The 16270-nt window shown below is 43.8% G+C and overlaps 1 protein-coding gene across 1 annotated transcript in view; it reads left to right on the forward strand.

Moving 5' to 3' along the window:
* Nucleotides 1-66: 66 nt before the first annotated feature.
* RGS8 (regulator of G protein signaling 8) overlaps nt 67-16270 on the forward strand; it is a 44635-nt gene continuing 28431 nt past the window's right edge. Inside the window, exons 1-5 of the mRNA XM_040564727.1 lie at nt 67-3592; nt 10759-10895; nt 13045-13187; nt 13867-14052; nt 15257-15446. Of these exons, the coding sequence (XP_040420661.1) occupies nt 15339-15446 (108 nt within the window). The 5' untranslated portion in view covers nt 67-3592; nt 10759-10895; nt 13045-13187; nt 13867-14052; nt 15257-15338. The remainder of the gene's footprint in view (nt 3593-10758; nt 10896-13044; nt 13188-13866; nt 14053-15256; nt 15447-16270) is intronic.

Here is a 16270-nt window from a genome sequence, read left to right on the forward strand (position 1 = left end):
TGCCTTGTGAGTTTTGAGTCCTGCAAACCTGCTGCTACAGCCGTGAGTGATGCAGCTGCAAGCCCCTTGCAGGTGACACTGCCAGTAGGTGTTTTTATCTCTGTGTAGGTTGGATAAAGCAGAATTGGTGGGGCGAAAGCTAATACAGTCTGCACATTGTGGGACAACATTACGTGGTGTGGACTGCTGGTGTTTTTTAATAACTGGACCATCCTGTTGATAAAAAAAACAGTAGGGGAGGTGGCTCTTTTCCTTAAGGTTGGTTTTTTTTTTTGATTTCTCTGTACAGGCTGAAAGTACTGTCCATAGGCAAGTAACAGCAGAACTGACTTGCTCACTCTTTGTAGATTACAAGACAATGGAGGTATCTTAAATCTGATCTCATCTCATATTATTACTGTTAACAGTCTCAGAACATGATTAAATACTGTTTAAAAAAAAGAAAAAACAACAAAATCCTGGATTTAGGTTCACATTCTTTGTCATCAAATACTGAATTCCTTATTTTTCCTTTGTAGAAGATATTTTTATCTTAAATTAATTCACCCTTGCTTTGTTTCTTTTTTTTTTTTCTGAGTAGAAGCTGTCAATAACAGAGTGAGGATCAGTTTTCAGAGAGAAGCTGAGTTTGCCTCGCTTTCCTTCAGCACTCAGAGGTGGATGCAGGATTTTGGGTGGAATTACATGTGAAACACTGATTTGTGTACTAATGCTGGCTCAAGAAGTTTGGTGACTTGATAGCTTGAAAAGCAGATCCATGTTAAAAGCATCTTCTAAATTGAGTGGGACACAAGTGACTAAGTGTTAAAATAAATAAATAAATTAGAGTAATACCTTGCAGAAGCTATGGTCTTCTAGAAGAGAGAGGTTTAGGATGGTTTTCATGAAGACTGGGAAGAAAGATTAATTTAGATTTATTTCTCTAACCTGTGTTCAGAGATGCTATAGAGAGATTTCAAAGTGTGACTTTTAGTGGAGAAACTTTGGAAAATGCTAGATTGAGTGCTCCAGAATGTTGTTAAAATGGAATTAGGAAGCTTTTGATTAGGAGAAACTAGTAAATCCCATGCAATCTCCAACAGCATGGCTGAATTAGATAACAGCAGAGAGTAACTGATTTGGAGAGATTTTAGATGGTGCAGTGCTGATGGACCTGCAGGCGTCTGGTTCAGAGAAGCCACCTTGTTGTACAAGATGTGTGAGACTGATTTTAATGCTAGAGGGTTAGGGGTTAAGCACAGTAAGTGTCTTATATGACTTGCACAAGAATTTACCTGCTGTCGGGCCAAAAGCATGTGTCTATTATCTGCATATGTGGTTCCATAATACATAGAGTTTTTGGCTGAAGAGCAAATCTGCAAATCTTTGATTGGAATAAAATGGAAATACCTAAGTTAGAACAAAGTGTTCAAGCACTACCTTGTGAGAGTTATAGCTGAGATACCATTCCCTTAACTTTTCAGTGATGATAAGGAATACAGCTGGAACAAGGCTATGTTGTATGTGGGTTGCTTCTTTAGAGGATGATGGATTTTGCTATTTAGCTTTACTGGTAGTGAGAATAAGACTTAAATGGAAGTTGCTTGAGAGTCATCAGTGTTTCTAAAGCAGGGATTATCAGAGGCTTCTCTGAGGACACGAAAGCACAGAAAACCAGTTTTTCTGAGAAGTTCTTCACTCCCCCAGGCTATTATTTATAGTAACTGTAAACATAGTATGTTAAAGGTTTTTTTTTTTTTAATTGTGAAATAAGGGGTACCGTGTCATTTTGTAAGTAACTGCAAAGGCAAATGTTTACATCTGAAGAGTCCCAGTTCTTTAAATTAGGATTATTATCAAGTGTTCAAAGTGTAACATGCTCTGAGGGGCTTAGGCAGAACTGTAACACTGCTTGGAATGTTCTTGTTGAGATCGCTTGTTAAAATGTGTGAGCAAGCTGTCTCCAAAGCATCCTTCTTATGTGCAAACTGTTTTGTGTGATGTTTGTTTACCCACTGCTATATTAGGGCCTCATTGCAGTTGTGTGTTATACAGTTATGATTAACCACAATGAAAAAATGCTGCAAAACCTGTCATCTGAGCTGCTGCAGTGCTGCCACGATGAGGTCAGTGAAAAGATGGATCCCAAATGGATGCAAACCATCTGTGCTTGGACTGGTGAATGAAGGTAGCTTACAACACAACTGTATGAATTCATGAGTGGTGATATGATGTTACCGCAGAGAAGACATTACTTGTTTTGTTTTTATAGAGTACTGTTTAAGGCTTCACTTGGGTTTGTGGAAGCCTGATCTTCAGATAATCACTTCTAAACCACAATCTAGTTGGCATACTTAGCTGCATATTTTGGTAGAAGCAAGAGTAGACAGACATTACAAAGAAATACATGGAAATAAGGGCTGATCATATTGCAGGCTGATATGTTTGCCAGAAAAGCTGCTGGCCTGGAAGAAGTTGTTAAAGACATTCCTTCATTTCAGCACAATGTAAATTGTGAATTGTGTTTTCATCAGAGACACCTGGTGAAAATAAGCTGTGGCATAACCACGAGCTGCAAGCTTTCACAGAGCCTTTGTTGCTTCTGTCCTCCTTTCTTCTGTACGACTGAGATGAACCTATGGAGGAATGTTGCTGTCAGAAGATAAAAAGTTCTGGACTCGTCCCCTAAGAGTTAATATTAAAGTAAACTCACTGTTAGGGGTGTGATGTGTAAGAAAAGGTTGGTTAATCTATATTGCTGCTTGGCTTTATTTATTTGTTTATTTTTTTCCTACCCAATGTAACAGAGGTGTAAAGCTGTTTACTGAGAGTCCAAAGTGCTTGGGGGTGTCTCTGTACTAATTCTTTTTTTTCCATAGAGCGAGAAGTAACACAATTAGTGTATGCAAACTTCTCCCTGTACTGGGGATACTAACGAGACTGCTTGCTGTCACCAGAAATGCCCCTTCCATAGACAGCAGCTTCCCACGCTACGGTATGCATACACATCAAATAATTAACAAAAAATCATTACTGTAGGAATCGGGATCGTAATTTCCATGTGTTATGATGACTCTTCTGCTCTGTCTTCAACCTTGTACATGTGTGGTGGTCGGGTGTGTTTCCTGATAGGGTATTTTGCAGCCCAGAGAACTTAATGACCAATATGCATGAGATATGAACGTTAGGTTTGGTGATCGGATTGTACAAGGAGCATTCTTGCAGAAGCAGGAGCTGTATATAAGGTCTCTCTACTGCTTTAACATAACCTGCCCTGCCCAGCTTCCTCCTGTTAGATCAGAACAAAACACTGGTCAAGCTGAGAGGCAGTTTATTTCCCACATGTGTTCTGCATTTCAACCTTTAGCATGTGTCAATAGTTTTGACTAGAAAAAACTAGTAAGTTTATACTTCCCTTCTTAACATTTAAAAACACTTTGGGAACTTATTTTCAGTTTTTTTTGCAGAACTGAAATGTTGCATGCTGATGGGATTCTCAGCAGGCAAAGCGTGCATTTTGTTGAAAAGCTTCCAAGCCTATCCAGAAGATTTCAGAGTTGGGCCGAGCTGGGGAAAGATCTGTGTTTGATTTCAACAGTCCCGGATAGCTTGGGTGAGTTTGGCTGCAAGGGCTTTGCACAAACTGTCATAAAGACAAGAGCCATTTTGAGAACTCAAGCTGGAGCTTAATCCTATACTGTGCTGATATCTATTGGTCTAGAGTTAGCTAAATTACAGAGAAAATAACTTCACAGCAGTTTTGCAGATACACAGAGGTTAAAAATGCTGATTAATTTCCAATTCTGTTGAAAACAGACTGCTACTTTAAGAAAATATTATCTGTCTTCATGACAGGTCAGCAGAAATTCTTGAGTTGTTTCAGCTGTCTGCAGCTGGATTTTAACCCACAATTTAGCCCATGGGAGAAGGGGGGAGCTACTGCTCTGTACCACCACTCTCCTGTACTCTGGCAGAAGTCCGTTTATATATGCTTTGTTTCTTTGTCTTTGTGAGCCTGGGGACCTTAGCTAAGATCTGATGTAAGGAGACTCAGTGCCATGCAAGCAAGAGGCCATTTCTTGGGTGTGCAAAACTATTCCTGGAGGCGGATCACACGCTAGACCCATATGTTGGTCCTTTGTACATATGCATGGCAAATCTTCAACAACCATAGGGAGGCGTAACTCCACTGCTCTATTTCGCAGGTATGTCCCTCACCGGGATGGATGTGGCAGGTATGACATGGGGTGACACTGAAATAAGTGCTGATATCCAGCATCTGGTTAATACAGGCAGCCTCAGAGCAAGTCTATAATGGTAAGAGTGAAAGGATAAGGAGAGCTTATTCTACCAAATGTAAGCGTTTCTATTTTCCCCCACTTTTTATACCATTAGCTGCTTACACAACGACAAATTTTGACCACATTTGCCCACTGGTGTCAGTGTACATAGCCAGCAGTCTCATGATGATGCTTGGTATGCTCCCTGTCCCTTTGGCCCATGCGTTAACAGCAGCTGAAAAGGCACGGACAACTGACAGGCATATAAATGCTACCAGATGGAAATCCCTGGTGTAGGCTTCGCATGACTGCACCTCTAAATATTTAGGCTCTTATTTTAGGCTTGTGTTTTAGTTTGTTGTTTTTTCAAAGCATTGTTTTATGTAATTAAAAAATGTTGCTTATATGCATTTACCAGCTGTGCCAGCCACAATTTTACAGCAAGGAACTCCATGGCAGATACATTCAGCCTGGATCACATTTGCCCCTAATAACATCAAGACAGTTCCAGCTTTCTTGTTGTGTTTTGATGGCTGTTGGTTTTACTGTAATACTAAATTAGAGTTGAAGAAAGGTGTTCTGTACTGTTCTCCCATGAAGTTGGTTATATTTTAAATGTATTTGTATTTCTGCGGTGGAGTTCTTATATTAAATTGTGGTATTCTAAAAAGTGCTTCCTCTTGCTTAACGTTAATCTGTCACCTGATCATTTCATCGGGTACCTTCCCATTTAGGTTATTAGAAGAAATGAATATTCAAGTTCCTTTTATATTCTCCACCTTGTTCATCATTTCACAAACTCATATCCTCTGTTTCCGATCCCATCAACTTTAAGCTGCAGATTTTTAGCCTATTTTATCTCTTCCCAGTGGAAATCACTGCGTACCACCTGTTCTACCAGCAGTGATTTCCCATACACCCATCTACAGCTGGAACGGCCAAAAGTGCATCCTGTTCTAGGTTGTTTGGAATTACTTTTCCCGTATACATTTCTCTTTGTATTTATCGACCTTCACTTTCTGCCCTTTACTGTGTAAGTCTACTAGGAAATTCTTTGTTGTTGCAAAAACTAGTATTAGCCATGTACTTCAGTTACTATTTAAAAATTAAATAAAAAATAACACGAAGTACCTGAAGGAGAAATCAGCTAGCTTTTGGCAACACTTTACACTTTCCCAAGTAGCAGGTGTATACCAAACTGAATGATATAAAAACATTTCTGGGAACAGTTAGTACAAGGGGCTTGTGTAGTTGTCTGTAGAACAACAAGCACAGTGTACTATTGGATTTTTGTTATATTGTACTCTTCTTAGAGAGTGATAGATCTTAAAACGCTGTCATTCTGGAGAATTTTGCTTGTTTGCTTAGCAATTTGAAGAGAATTGTTGATGAAGGCTTCAGCTCTCTGAAGGTGTCCCTTAAAATGCAGAATCCTCAGTTGACATCTGTTCTGTTATTCTTGTCATTAGATGTTTGTCTCTGTACAAAGAAAAAGACATCCAGTATGGTTTTGTAGAAGAAAAGCCTTAAATGTGGTGTGTGGTTTTTTTGGTGGCATGAACAGAACTAATTTGACAGCAATTACAGTTCCAGGGCTCTGAGTAGGGTGGTACCATGCAACTCTAACCCTTTTAAACAGCACCACTTCCCTGTGAGTGGCAAAACAACCATGTTCAGAGCAAAATGGGTGTAATATTTCTCATGGTTAATACAGCCCTTGGTAGTTGTGGAATGCTATTTTTCACAGCTCTGTGCAAACATATCCGAGAACAAATGGGAGAGGTGGGTGGATGACAGGCTGACTAGCTCAAGGTCACACAGCGTATTGTCCCAGAGGTAGCAGCCCAGTAATTCCAACATCTTTCTAATGTAGAAATCTAACTCATCTCTAACCTCTGATACATTTTTTGCAGGGGAAAAGGGCTAGAGTTTAAATATAAAGTATTATGCCATATTCATGTAAAAGCTTAAAAAAGGAATTATAGAACATTAGAGCTTGAGTCAGATGTTCAGGATGTCTTGTAAAAATCCCAAGAAACCAAGAATTTAAAGTGAAAGGATATAAAGCCATGACTTCTCTCTTCATATTTTTGCTGTTAATATAGCATAACTAAAGACAGATCCAGCAAATCTTTCATACTATGTTTGGGGGCTTGGGGTGGGGTGGGGATTCTTTTAATGGGAGGAGTGATTTATTTATTTATTTATTTAATTTTTATTTAGCACAGTTCCTGCAGAAATACACAGGGCCAAATTCAGTTCACAGTTGCATTGTGTGATAGCTTGCTGGTTTTAATGCAGTTGCAGAAGCTACGTGAAGAAAGTATCTGGCATGCTGTTACTGATTTCATTTGTGGAAAATGAGATAAATAATGAATATAAGCATCCATTAAATGTAGACTCACCAGTTAAATAAGTATGTTGACTAAATAATTAGTATACGAAGAGGTACTTTTTAGTCAGGATGACGTTCAGCCAGAATGACAGTTTATGAAAGGTATTTTCTGTGATTTTTTTTTAACTAATGCTCCCTGAACAGCCTTCTCTATAAATCTAAGTTGTGATTCTGCAGATCTTTTTCTTTACATCAAGGTCAGTCCTGTCCCTCTTTCTGCTCCTCACTGTTTGGCAACGCTGATAAAAGCGTTTGAGGGCTGCATGATTGGCAGTACTTAATTATTTCAGCTTGGGCCAGTTTTGGATCCAGCATGCTGCATGGCCTTAGGCAGCTGCTGCTGCACAGGTGAGGAGCAGGGTAAGTGACGGAGGTTTGGGGAATACAGGAATGAGGGCTGCTTAAGCTGACTCTGCAGCTCTGAAATAAAGTAACACGCAGTTAATGCATGCTGCCATCTTGCGGCTCCTGCTTGGAAAGTTTTTAAAATCCTGCAAAGTGTCCAAATAATCAGAATCTGTCATGCGGTATTAGGAAGTAATGGAGCAGTTCTCTAGAGTCAGTGACACAGAAGATTTTTGTGTGTTTTCCTAGACAGTGATCTGTTTGAAATCATAAAGTGAGTTGCCATTTTTCTTAGCCTTTCGTGGTAATGGGAACTAAAAGTTGGAGGTGTACCATATGTGTTTATGTATAATCTTCAGTGTTATTTTATATCTTGTTATGGAGAACTGACATCACTTAATGTGCAGTTACAGAAATTTGTATGCATTTTAACAGTTCATAGACAGAAAATGGGATTTACATGAAAATCTGTGTATAGCGTTCATTTATTTATTAAGTAGACCTGGAGCATAAGTAAAATCAAGGATGAGAAGTCTCACCAAAGTCTGCCAAGGGCTGTATTCACCCCTGATGTCACAAAAGAAGAAACAAGGGTGATCAGGAGGGTGAGTTGCTTAACACGCCTCACTTTAAACATTCAGGAGGTGAACATGGTGCCACTGCATAATAAAATGTTTGTAACTGAGCTTAATACTTTCATGAACTCTTTGGCAGCATTTGCATTTCACTTGACCGTGCTTTTGAACTGCTCTAGGGTTTTTTTGTTTGCTTTTTTTCCTCCCAGGAGCTAGGATTGTTTATGCTAATGTCTCAGATTCCTTATGTCTGTGGATGACTCCTGATTCCCTTAGTCACAACAGTCCCTGCTGCAGTCCCAGGCAGGGACTTCTGGAGGCATTGCTTCCTGGCATCTCCATGAGTTCATCCAGATCTCCTTTCAGGGCATTGCCTGTCTTCAACTGACCATTGACTGTTGTTAAAAGCCATGTGCTTTCGTGGATGTATCGACATTGTAATTGAATTGTTAAGGCTGGGATCTTACTGAAGTGCATCTCTAAGAATATTTCCTGTTCTTTATTTTCTCACTCAAATACTCTTGTTTTCAGGAAACCTTAAGGTTTCCCTGCCTAGACTGTGTGTGTGTATCTATATATCTATATATAGATATGTTCACTTCCCCTTTACATCCATATGCATATTGTAGTAAGTGTTTTGTGTGCTTAAATTTTTTCCTTGGCAGTACCAGTATAGCACACTGCTGCTCATTCTTCTGATGTTCACTGAGAACATTACAGACAACAGACGGTCCCTTTTATTTGCCACTGGCTGAAGGGAGAGTTTCTGTTACAAAGCTTTGATGTTGCAGATGCTTTTGAATCCTATTTCTCTCTATTGATTCATCTTAATAGTTGGTAGTGATTTCTTTTTTTTCCGTGTAATTTCTCAGCTCCTTTGGTAGATAGTGTGTTGGATTGTGCTACATGGCTTGCATGGCCAAATGAGGCTTACTTTTTTTTTCTGGGTTTCTATTTCAGCCTTACAGCTTGGTTTCTTTAAGGCTGCCTAGCTCAGAGCTTGCTTCTCGAGCCAAGGAAGTGTGCCTTTGGTGGCAGGAACCTCTAATAAATGAATAACCACAATTCTCCCTTTGTAGCAGTGGGATTAGTTTATATCTCTAAGCCCGCAGGACAAATGCTTTTTGCTTTGTCATGATCCCTTAATATAAAAAATACTTGTTATGGCTGACAACCCGTCCTTTCAGTAGTCTTGGTAAGCACTGCAAATGAGCAGATCAGCACTTTCCTTGGTCCTCCTCATATTACTAATGTACATGGGGGATAATCACAGGAACAGAAAGACCTGTTGAAAAAAACATTCAGAAGGCCAAAATGTTTAATGCTTTATTTTTTTCACTGTAGTTGTTAAAAAAAAAAAAAAAAAAAAGCTGAAGAGAAGGAAGTGAGAGACTAGCACTGTTGGTAATAACAACTCATAGTGAGATCTTAGCATAGAGAAAAAATATATTCAAGGGTGTTCTTGGGAAACTGAGTGGTCTCAGGCTGTCTGGGTGTCAGGAATTTTATTAAAGAGCTAGCTGAAGTGATTTCAGAATCATTTATGGTCTCTCTGACAAATTATGCTGGATAGGTGAGGAGCACCCGAGTGCCAAAAAGGTCGTGCAGTCTCTAGAAATAATAGAGGGCCAAGGTAATTATAGATCAGTTTAATTATTCTTTGCAGAAGAAGAAAGAAAAAAAGAAACAAAAGCAGTTTGGAAGGTGTTGGACAAGTAAAGCAAAGTAACGTAAAAGGTCATCTTGCCATGGGAGAGGCAGTTCATGACAATATGCTAGGTCTTTTTGGCATAGTCGTACCTAATGCTGGCTCTAAATGAAACCGGGTACAAAATGGTTGGATGATGCTAAAATGATGTATTTCAGGTGATTGTCCCAGAAACATTTCTTTCAGTCTTGGGTGGTAAATAGAGAATGGAGCTTCATGTACTGATTATGTGAAGCTAATGCAGATTTGGTAGCTGGAGAATCTGTAGGTTATTGGGAGAGGAATGTAGCTAGGGTTCAAACCTTGACAAATGGAGAAACTAGGAGGCCATACAACAAAGATAAAAGCAGGTTGCTTCACTTAGAGGGGAGAAAATCAGCTCTATAGGCGGCATCAGAGGAGCGGCTGTTCTGGCAGTAGAAACTGCTGGTGTTTATACTGGGTCAGAAGCTAAACATGAGTCAACAAAACTTGTCCTGTTGTGAAAAAGCAAATATCGTGCTGGGGTGTAAACAGAAATGCAGACAGCAAAACACGTGTTGCAATCTCTTCATTCCGCTCAGGGTGGTGCGGTTTCGGCTACAGTACCTGAATCGGGGGCTGGAGCTGTGCCCTTGAAGAGAACGTGTGCTGCTGCTGTAATTCCTCGATCTGTGCTTCTGGGCTGGCAAGAGCAAAACTGCTTGCCTGCTGCCTCATGACTTGGGTGTTGAATGATTCCCACTGAAACAGAGCTGTTTTCTCCTGCTTGAGAGTGGGGAAGGCAGGCTGATGCGAGAGTGCTGGCTGGGGAAATTGGGTTCCCTCTCTGGTGTCACGTGCTGCTCTCCCAAAGCTTGATTCCTGGCCTCTGCAGGGTTCATGAGGAGTGACCTGTTATGCTCTTGTCCTTTGGCAGTTAGTTTTTTATTTGGCCACTCGGTTGTCTTGTTTAGCAGATGTTGATGTTTTCCAAGAGGGCTATTGCATGCGTGGCTTCAAATAGTGTCGGGCAGTGTCTTTGCAAAGGCAGATGTGCTAGGTGTAAATTCCTGAAATACAACCCAGTCTCTCTGGGTCACCTTGTTCAGGCATCTTTAGTCATGCGTAGAGAGACTGCAGGCAGGATGTGCACAACCTGGCTAATAAATACAACTTTATGGCTTTAACACATAATCTGCTACACTCAGCATTAGTATGCGTCCACCCTCCTCTCCGTAAGCCATCCACAGAGTCTTTGCTGGCCACATAGGCATTGCCAGGAGGGAGAGGGTTAGTCTGGGTGCTCCCTGCAGCAGATCCCTAGTGGAACAGGCAGATCCCATTGCTGTTTTTCACCTCCATGATTATTTCCTATAGAATTTTCAATGTTTGTGTTTTTCCTCTTGACTGAGCTACTGACTTTCGCTGTTGTAACAATCCTGTAACTGTTTTATCTTGCGTAGCTCTGTTTTATGGCTTTTCCCACAGCTTAACAGTTTCCTCCCCCAATTTTAGAGAGCTGGGCTGCGTTGAAGCTAGGTCATTGGACGCTGTTGAACCTCTTCAAGGGGAGGCAGAAGACTACCGAGGATTACACCATCCCCGGTCTTGGAGGCAGTGTTTCTGAAGACTAAACAGCTAGCAGCGTTGATGTGAGTGATGGGTTAGGTGGCAGGGGAGGGAATAGGTAAGAGCCAACCTCAAGCACCAGATCCAGCCCCATCTCACTGCTGGTGTTGGGTCTGAGGCTGCATTGCCTGCCTTCCTAGTCCCATAGGAGACAGATCTTCCAAACTCCTGGCTGTTTAAAAGGGACTTTGTTGCCTCACAGTGTGGTTCTGGGTTTTGCTGGGCTGCAGTGCTACACATCTGAAAGAGGAATTAATGTGCAGGTGCTTAGTTGGAGCTAGCATGTGGCTTTCCAGGCACGCAAGCCAGTTCTCAGGGTCAAATGGCTGGACTGTGCCGATTGATCTTAGCCAGTGTCATGAGAACATCTAAATGCAACACTCTGGGCACTGAAGGGGGATGACTGGGCAAAGAACAAGAGGCCCAAGAAACAAATGGTACCCAGATCGCACCATCTTTCACAGAGGGCAAAGGCATGCATGTCTCCTCTCCAAGCACACCGCTTCTTAAACAGGGGCTCAGCAGTTTTCCCAGATGTTAGCTCACTAACAAAAGGGCTAAACAAACAGCAACAGATGGCGAGTCCCCTGTTGTTGCGCACCGCAAAGCCAGATGATGACTCCAAAATGCATTTTGCAGAGTTGCTGCTCGCAGTGGGTTAGTTTGAACGAGCAATGAGCTACAGCCAGAGGAAATGAGAGAGCAGCAGGAACATTGTTATATCCTTCTCAGCTGCGATTAGGAAAGAGTACTGGAAGATGATGGCTCTCCTCTGGGCTCTGTGTGTTAACACTGCAGCAAGGGTAAATGCAGAATTAATGGGAGGGTTGTTTTTTTTAAGACTTTCTCCAGAAACTCTTTACAAAGAGTATTGCTCCCAGGGGCATTTACATTAGAAGAGACAGAGGTTATTTTGAGAGTCCTTTCCCAAAAGAGCTCTCTGTTATGTGATGTTCTAGCTAGAAAGACCTTCTCCAGAGGGTCCGATGCCTTTGTTGTTGATGCCTTTGTTCAGTACTGCCCCTGGCTTGGACTCTGCTTAAAGACAGTGAAAACCCTGGCTCACCAACCTCTCTGGAAATCATTCCCTGCTACTTTCAGGTAGGTGTCCAGGAACATGGCCCCAAGATCAGGGACAAGTGGCTACATAAGCAGTTAAAATTCAATGCTTTTTGTCTTGGTTTCCCTATGAGAGCAAATTTACATTTCCTTCCATTTTCAAGGTCTGTTAGTCACTCTGGCTGTACCAGAGTCCCAGGGTCACAAACTCAAAGCCATAGAAATAGCACTATTATGCAGTTTCCCACCGATGCCAGCACTTCCCTGTAGCAGTATCTGAAGCTAAAAGACCTTTCGGTGTGTGGGGTATGTGAAAAACACCTGAATGACTAGCTCTGTTAATATTTCCATGTCATTCCATGACACGATTCAAGTATGGCAGTGTGTAAGTGTATAAGGGGAGAGAACTGTTGTGGGTAGGTGGACTATCAGTGAAGCTGTCTGGCCCCTGCAGGAACTGGGGTTTCTGCGGTGGATCCAAGCCATCGGACTTTACATCCAGGAGCTGCTAATGTCAGTAATGGCATTTCTCCAGCCGCCTGCTTGGAAAGATGCCTGGGTTTTGTTTATGCACAAGGGACTCGTGTTTTGTGAGTGCCCCATCCACCACAGGGGATGTCTCTGTGAGCAGAGGCCCGGCACTAATGCCATCCTGCATGGCTGTGAATGAATTCGCCCTTTATTCAGCGTTACCCACCCCTGCTGAGCTGCGAGCTCTGCACTGCGAGCAGGCATACACGGACGCTGCCATTTGCAGTGCTTGTTCAGCCGGGCTTCCACACCCCGGTGCCTCTAATCCTGGACAAAACCTGGGCCACGGAGGAGAAAACACAATGAGACTTCTATTCTTAGCCTGCAAGGCCTCAGAGCTGGTTCTCTGGGGTGTAGGGTGATGAATATGCAGTTGCTGGAGCTCTTGACAAAGCAGGGTGAGTAGCGGTGTTTGTCGTTAGCGCTGTACATATGCTCCTCTCTCATTGGATCTGTAACCTTCACTGCAGCTTTTCACAGTTACATAAATATGGCCTATTTTCCCTACGAATTAACATCTTGCCTGCTAAGTTTAGGCTTTCACATGCATACAAAACAAGCCATCTGATTTTTCACATGCAGCTGGAGTCCTGGCTCAACCGGGAGAAGCGGTCCCTGCCCGTACAACGCCTTCACGGCGGTGATGAACGATGGTGCCGAGTGTCCCCCTGCGAGTGGCACAACCCTGTGAAGTCCTGGACATCTCATTGCAAACACCATCCGAGGTGCCTTGTCCTTTCCCCCGGGGAAAGTCAGACCCCAGCTGTGTGGCTGCGAGGATGCCAGAGGGTCTGCCTTCCTGGCAGGCTGTGAGGCTTCCTGCGTGTCCTGGAGACTGGAAGGTTGGCTGCATGCTTTGGAGCACAGAGCAGATGGTTGCTCACTACCCAGAAAATACAGATGTGGTTGTCTTTTTTTTTTTTTTTCCTACACAAAGATGGCTTTTTCCCCCCTACTAAAAATGCACTGGGAGATTGTGCTACAGTATCTGTAGAAAAAAAACAGCCCTGTAGAGAACGGATGTCACTGAGAAATCTCCCAGCCCTGGGGTGTAAGAAAACTGATTTACGTCTGCCGAGACTCTGGTTGGATTTATTGCTGAAGTAGTATAGATGTGCAGCGCTGTAGGGGGGTATGCAGGAATCCGTTCTCCAGTGATATGACTCCCTTCTTCAGCCAGCCTAAAGGGGTCCAGCCCTGCTGCTGCTGGGGTCTGTCTGTGGTGGGGCAGTGGTCAGGGTTTTGGCATAGTGTCAGATCTCAGCTTCTTACTTCCATTGCAGGGGAAGTAAGGAGACATGGTTGCGGGTCCTAAAATGATCACCCCTGGGCCAGTGCATCTGCTGCTATAGGCAGAAGAGGCCCTCCACAGGTATGGATCCTCAGTGAGACCTCTTGTTCCAGGGTTGGTGGCATGCTGTGACTTGAAATATATTCTGACACCTGGCAGCACAACCCCACGAGGGAGCCGTTTCCTGGAGCTGGACACCAGAGTCCTGAGGCCAGCTGAACACGCGTTGTTTGGGTGCTGGATTTTGCTTAGTAGGGGCTGGTCCTGTCCTGCTCTGCTGCAGACACGTGTGGTCTCAGGTGAGTCTTAAAGGTGTACTGCAGAATACATATATATAGTCACGTAGGGACGGACCTGGCAGCACGGTGTGCTCTCAGGTTAACTGCTGCGGAGGGTATTGGAGACTTTCTGTGCTCATAATTCAATGCATCACACCTATTGATTTTATTAGCAGTCAGCTGTGTGGCTAGATCTCCATGTTTTTTTTTCTGAAAACCTTACAGTAAGGAGCTGTGATAAACAGGTGACTGGGAGTTTTCAGGGGAGGCCATAATACCTTAACCATCTGGCCTCTCTTTTAGTTTAATTCTGGCCAAACTGAGCACCCCAAGTAAAACCTCAGAGTGGTAAGGCACTAGGACAGAAGAAGGGAGGAGATGTGGGATTTTTCAAAAGCTGACAGAGGCATTAGGCACAAAGCTTTTTCTTCCCTGCAAGCTGGCCTGCACTTCTGAGCACATGATGCTTTTGAAAAGCGTGCTATTAAATACGTGGAATCCTCTTCAGGGATGATTAGGGCTAGATCTGTGAATTCCTGTCTTTTTGGGATTGTCACTGGAGCAGATCAGCACAGTGTCAGGGACTGCAGGCAGCTCTGCACAGCCTCCAGTACCCCTGCCATGCCTCTGGACCTGTACTAGCATGATCCAGGTAATGGGAATGATAGGCAGAGGCTAAGATTTAAATGTAGGTGTTTTGGGTACGTGCAGCCTGCTTTCTGGCTGTCTTGATGCAATGCTGTCTGTATCAGCTTTGGGTCAGATGAGTCCTACTGCATCCTTCAACTGCGTTGAGGAGGACTGGGGTTGAAGATTTTTAATTTTCAAGGGAGGAAAGGAGTAGTCAAGATAAAACTGAACTCTCTATTGGCACTATCATTTCCTTCTCTCAAGTAGGACCCTTTCCCTCCCAGGTAAAAGCAAACAAAGACGACAAAGGCCCCAGTACCAAGCCAGTAGTTTTTCTTGCTCTGCTGGTCCGTGAGGACCCAATCTCTTCCCTGTCCCTTCTCTCTACCATGCCCCCAGCCAGCAGCAGATGCTGGCGAGCTCTCCACAGGCTGCAGCCAGCCAGCGGTAATAATGAGAGCAAGTCAGGCAGTGCCATCCTATGCAAGCCTCTGTCTGCTCGGCTGTGTGCATGTGTGAGAGAGCTCTCCCTTCTCCCCCTTCCCTCTCTTTCATAACCCACCCCCCTGGCTCTTGTTCTTTTCACGAGATGCAGGGCTAGGGAGCCAGGGCAGTGGCGGAGTGCTGCTGCTCCTCCAGAGGTAACCGTGGCCAGGCTGGCTCCCTCACCCTCCCCGATGCAGTGGCAGCCTGCAGGCACTGTTCTTCCTCAGGGCCCCAACCAGCCGTGTCCCTCAAGCACCAAAAGCCACGTAGCCACCACCCTGCTGCCAGCTGCAGGACAGGTAAGAGCTAGGAGTACCTTAGCACAGCTCCCTCCGGGGGTGATGCAAGGCCTGGTGGCTCTCCGCTTGGATATGAGGCTCTGGGAGTGGGGATTTTACTTGTTCCTGCCCCAGTTTTCCGTGGGGATGGATGGCTCCACAGGCAAAGCGGGAAGGGAAAGGTGCTGCTCAGATGTCACCCCTGTTAATGTCAGGGCAGCGCTTCTCCTGGTGTGTTAATCTTCCTGTGGTGTCCTGTGAATGGTCAAAGGGACGCAGGCAGGGAAAGAGAGCGTTGCACTTCCTACGTTAACCCCCAGCCTACCCCTGGCTGGGCTGATACGAGGAGCAGGGCTGGTTCTGGGGGTGATCTCCGTTTCAATTGGATTAGCGGTGGGCCTTTGATGTTGGGAGAAAATGTTAGTCTGTGCCAGTGCCTGTAGCTGCAAGATGGTTTGAATTTTTTCCTTTGCTGCTGTTGGTGTTTTAAGATGGTGGGTTGTTTTTCCTCTGAATGTTTGCACACAAGGTATCTGTGACATTGTGACTAACACCAGAGCTGAACACTGGGGCTGAGCTAGTTAAAAATAAGACTAATTGGAGCGAAAGGAAAATGTGTTGGAGGGGAGAGAACTGCGCTGAGCAACGGCTGGAGCAAAACCTTGCAGATGGCAGGAGTGTTTGCAGGTGGGGGAAGAACTGGGGTTAATGTAAGTGGGCTCATTTTCCTGCAGCCCTGACTGTGGGACTGCTGTAACTCGTGGAGGTCACTGCAGCGGCAAGGGCCCTCTCTTTTCTGGTAATGAGCTGGTCATTCAGTGCAGCTAAGAAACACACAGGCCCCA

This window comes from Cygnus olor, chromosome 8 (assembly GCF_009769625.2).
Source record: "Cygnus olor isolate bCygOlo1 chromosome 8, bCygOlo1.pri.v2, whole genome shotgun sequence".
Lineage (NCBI taxonomy): Eukaryota > Metazoa > Chordata > Aves > Anseriformes > Anatidae > Cygnus > Cygnus olor.